This window comes from Myotis brandtii, unplaced genomic scaffold (genome assembly GCF_000412655.1).
Source record: "Myotis brandtii unplaced genomic scaffold, ASM41265v1 scaffold71, whole genome shotgun sequence".
Lineage (NCBI taxonomy): Eukaryota > Metazoa > Chordata > Mammalia > Chiroptera > Vespertilionidae > Myotis > Myotis brandtii.
This window is the reverse complement of record NW_005370787.1, coordinates 2320824-2325781: the sequence shown is the minus strand read 5'-3', so window position 1 is coordinate 2325781 and position 4958 is coordinate 2320824. Positions and strand designations below refer to the sequence as shown.

The 4958-nt window shown below is 47.5% G+C and overlaps 1 protein-coding gene across 5 annotated transcripts in view; it reads right to left on the bottom strand.

Annotated features, from left to right (window-relative positions):
- TGDS (TDP-glucose 4,6-dehydratase) overlaps window positions 1-1768 on the bottom strand; it is a 21274-nt gene extending 19506 nt beyond the window's left edge. For 3 of the 5 annotated variants that reach the window (XM_014530082.1, XM_014530080.1, XM_005882391.2), the window contains exon 1: window positions 1589-1700. In XM_014530082.1, the coding sequence (XP_014385568.1) occupies window positions 1589-1674 (86 nt within the window). In that variant the 5' untranslated portion in view covers window positions 1675-1700. Of the gene's footprint in view, window positions 1-1588 lie in introns of all 5 variants that reach the window. The other 2 variants (XR_001359848.1, XM_005882390.2) reach the window with 2 other exon arrangements.
- Window positions 1769-4958: the final 3190 nt, after the last annotated feature.

Genomic DNA, 4958 nt, shown 5'->3' with positions numbered 1-4958 from the left:
CTAGACTAAACCTAGGTTTCCAAGGTTAGCTGAAACCATCTGAGTTAGATACCCACAGTGGCTCCTGGGTTTCAGAGGACCCTGAAGTGGAACCAGAGGCATGTCTCAGTGAGATGATCCACCAGATTTTATCATACACACCAAACACGGGCAGGAACAAGGGCAGCCCTCGACCAAATGTTGCATTCAGAGTTTGTACTTAACAGCCCTTTCATAGCATTTTCTAGAAATACCCTTCCTGGACCAGCACTCTCATACCGGTACCATCCTTTCATGCCCATGCTCCTGTTCTCATTAAGTGAACCTTGCCTGCTGGTACCCTTCTCCAAGTCACTTTCAGCTCAGAAGAGAAGATTTAATGTGCTAATGGGCTTGGGAGAAAGAGTCCCACGTCCCTCTTCTTCCACGAGGCATTGGGAGTGTTTCTTGTTTGCACTTATGCACTCATCCATTCAACAATTACTGAAGACCTTTATAAAACGAGCATTCTTCCGGGTGCTAAGAGAGCAGCAGTTTCTGCCCTCATTCTGTTTACATTCTGAAGTGGGGATGCAAGCAATAAACGATACATAATAATAAACACAATGCGTAATACCATTTCGGGGCGTGGTAAGTGTTAGTAGGGAGGGGCTATTTCATTTTAGATAGGGTGGTCAGGTAAGGCCTGAGGAGGTGGCGTCTGAGGAAACATCTGAACTGAGTGACGCAAACAGCCTAAGCAAAGGGGAAGCAAGGGCAGAGGCCTCAAGAAAGGAGGAAGGAGCCTCCTGTGTTCCAGGGAAGGCAAGAGGCAATGTGGCGGGCACAGAAAAGCTAGGGGCAGACTGGCAGGAGATCAGAGTGGAAAAGTAATGCTTGGGCATGTGAGAGTCTTCTAAATACGGGAGAGAGTCTGGCTTTTATTCTAAATCTGATAGGAATCATCGGAGTACAAGTTGTGCACGCTTACTTAATAAGCACTGACTTGTGAGAAACAGACTTGGAAGCATTGTGACCAATCAGGAGGCTACAGCAGTCGTCCAGGCAAAAGAAGAAAGTAACATGGGCTGGGTGCAAGGGGAAGGGGATGAGAAGAGGCCTTGAGGATAATTTGGAAGTAGCGAGAGAGGACTTGTTGATTGTGGGTGCGAGGGAAAGAGGCAGCAAACGTTTAGTACCAACAGAGAATTTTTAAGTCCGTTGAATAAATCAATGTCCTATCACATTACAAAAATTTATTTTTTTGGCGACAAGACCTGTGTATTGGAGGGGAGGGGGGTCCGGAGGGCTGAAGCAACTGGCGAGAAGCTTACTGCAATTACGGGCGCACTCAGAAGAGCGACAGGTGCACCTCGGGCCAGGTAGGAGGGCGGGTACCCCGCCCCTCTGCCTGGGGAGGAAGGCGTTTTAAAGAAGTCGCCGTTTCAAAGGAACCAGGTCCTCGCAGGCCAGGAGCGGGGAGAAGGCAGGCAGATACCGGTCATGCACTAAGGCTCTCCCCGTCTCAGACACCCAAAGCTGGTCCCAAGCTGCCAAGAGCACGCAGAGCCGCAGGAAAAGGCTGGGGTTTCTGGGGAGCCACGACTCGGCCAGCGACGCCGTTACCTACATGAAACCAGCGCCCCCGGTCACCAGCACCCGCTTCGCAAAGCTGCTGGGAGGACCCAGGGGATCCGCCCAACACGCAGCCGACATCTCCGGGGTCAGCCGCGCCTGGCACCGTAAAGTGCCAGGTGTCCAGACCGTAGGGAAGTTCCACCGCGACCTTTTACGACGCGCCTCGTTCCCGCCTCCTCCCCCCCTCTCCGCCCCCCAAAGTTACAGGGGCGGCTTCGGGGACGTAGCGGATTCCCCGCCCATTGGAGGGCTGGGCGGAGCCCTCGGGTGCGCAGGCGGGCGCCGCGATTCTCTGCCGCCGCCGGGCTTGCCAGCATCTAACGGGGGTGTCTGGGAAAGGGGGGTCTTGAAGGTTTCTGGGCGAGTGTCACCAGCATGAATCAGTCTTTACTTAGATACCCAGGTGGTCGGAGTTATGCATGACTACCTTCTTTTCATTCTTGTGCAACAGCGATCTCCACAGATTACGCAGCAGTTGAGTTGTGAACTCCGGGGCAGTTATCTGACCAAGTATAGAGATGAGAGGTTGGAATAGCAGAATGACCTCTTGCTATTGGTGTTAATATTATTACAGACAGCGCAAGCGGCTTGCAATCAGGGTAAAGATATTCCCTCTCCGTGGTGGGCAAACTGCGGTTCGCGACCCACATGCGGCTCTTTGGCCCCTCTTCCTAAGCCTTAGGAGTACCCTAATTAAGTTAATAACAATGTACCTACCTATATAGTTTAAGTTTAAAAAATTTGGCTCTCAAAAGAAATTTCAATTGTTGTACTGTGGATATTTGGCTCTGTTGACTAATGAGTTTGCTGAGTCCTACTCTAAGATCTTTTCCTGCTCTGCCCTAGCCTGTATCCTTGCTTTTCCTTGGATTCGCCTGGCATGCTGCTTCCTTAGACCTGGGTGCTGTTTCCCCAGATGTCTGCCTAGTACTGACCAGCCCAGACGAACCTCTTTACTCTTTATTTTTCTCCAGAGCAGTTATCAACATTTATGTTGAATTGGACATTGTTCCTGCCCCATGAGGGCGGGGCTTTGTTTCCTGATACAATCCCAAAGGCCCAGGACCAAGCCTGGCACAGAACAAACTCAGTAAATATTGTTAAATAGGCGAATAAAAATCTTATGGGTTTTTGGTTTTTTTAACAATGTACTGGCAGAGCCTAAAAAGAATGGGAATACCTGGTATACTAGTATGTAGAGGTGTCATTTGTTACTACAACATTTTGGTGGGCAAATTCAAATGTGTACATATCCTATGGTCCCCAAATTCTATGATGTATAATATAGGTGATTGCAGGAAAACACAAGTATGTTCATTGCTATATTGCTCTTAATAATGAAAAACGAGACACAATGTAAATGTCTACTAATACTGTTGCACTTTTTAAATCCAATGGGCTGATATACAGTCTTTTAAAATAATGTACCAACATGGAATGAGGACCAAATTCATGGTGGATACTTATGGTCTTATATGACCAGACTCCCCACCCTTTATCATTGCCCCAATTTGACCTCCTCCTTGCAGGCCCCAGAAAGGACATCTGACTCACCCTAGGGCCAATGGAAGCCTCTTCCTGGGATCGGGAGTTGACTAAGGTTCTTGGATAGTCTGGTTAAACTCTGAGGACCTACAAATTTGGGGCTTGCTCTCGGCCATATTCATTCAAGTGAACTGAGGAAATCTAGAAGCCTGTCTTCAGTGAGAGTGAAAAACAAAGTTGATAACAAAGAGAAGAAAGACAAGAGACAGAAAAAATGGTCTCACAGCATTCAAGATTGCTATTCTGGTTTTATTTTCAGGACCAGTTTGATTCATCTTCTTGATTTGCAAATACCACATATATTTACAAATACATGTCTGAAAGGATCCACCTTAAACTATTAACAAGGGTTATCTTTGGGTATTAGGTATAGGCAAGGAAAAGAGAAAATGAGGACTTAAATTTTTATTTCATATAATTTTGACTGTTTTTTTCTAAGCTGCATGTGTGTCTTTCAAATTAAAATATAATGTAAGTTTTTTAAAATCTCATAATACCTCCAGTTTATTCCTAGTCTGCCAGAGATACCAGAAAATGCTGGTGATATGATAGGAAGTGTTCCCCCAAGGTTTCTTTTCCTAAAAGGTGAGGTCCGTTGTGAGAATTTGCTTATACGTAATAAAGCTGGTTGTCAAATGAAAATAATGTATATACATTTCTTCATGAAATAATTTTACTATAAACATTTATAATACCGTATGGGAAGTGCCTGGGCAGGGAAGTAGGGGATTCCTGTTCCAGGGGCATCTAACACAGAGTTGACGTTTGAGAAAGGCTTCAAAAAGAGCCTTGGGGAACAAGAGTAAAGTAGAAAAAGGAAGGTGATGTGGAAATTGAATAGTAGAATAAGACAAGTAATCCAGCCAGAGGGATCAGCAAATGCTCTAGGCCCAGAAGGGAGAACTTTGAGTGTTCAGCGAACTGACCATGGCTTGGTAAGGATGGAGATAAGAGACCACAGATGGAAATTTGAGAGACTCGAAAACCATATTCTAAAGAGTGGGTTGTGTACCAAGAGCAATTGAGAACTTTTGAAGGAAAGCAATGCAGTCACATTGCATTTCCCAAAACTTTCTGTGGCTCTAGAGATGGGCTGTGTGTAGCCAACTGGAGAAAATTAAGACTGGTGCAGCAGGTCAGTTGCCATAGGCCAAGTAAAAAGATATTATGAAGGCCTGGAGAGGATAGGGGCTGCTGCTTCCTACCATCACCACCCGAAGACACACTAATAAACATCTGTTGAATTGAGTTGACTGGGTGCAGGCATGTAAGGGGTGGAGGGTCGCTGTAATTCCCTACTGTCTGGCCTGCTGGGTGATGATGTAATTCAGGAAGACAGGAAACTTTGGAGGAAAAAAAAAAGTCGATTGGACTGTAAAGTTAAGTATCTTTGAGATATTAAAGTGGAAACGTCCAATAGGCTCCACTGGCACCCAGGGCTTTGTGGGTCCCTCTCTGCACCAGAAACGGTGCTGCCTGGGTTTGCTGTCCCGCAGGCTCCTGCAAAACCTCCGGCTCCGGCCCGCAATCCCACGCATGCGCAGTGGACAACCGGGGCAATAATTTTTCCGTAACCTGAAGCAACATCCTCCTAACTCTCCATAAAAAAAGGCGGGAACTAGCCAACAGGCTGGGAAGTGATGGGGCGCACTCATCTGCACGTCCCGCCCACTTCAGCCTCCGATTGGTGGATGTCCCCGGCTCGTGGCGCAGGCGCCCTCCTCATTGGTTGTCAGTCTCCTGGGCTGGTCGGCGGTGCCTGTCCGGCTCTTTCCTCGCCCCTCCCCAGCTGCCGACGTGGGACTGGGAGCCCTCGG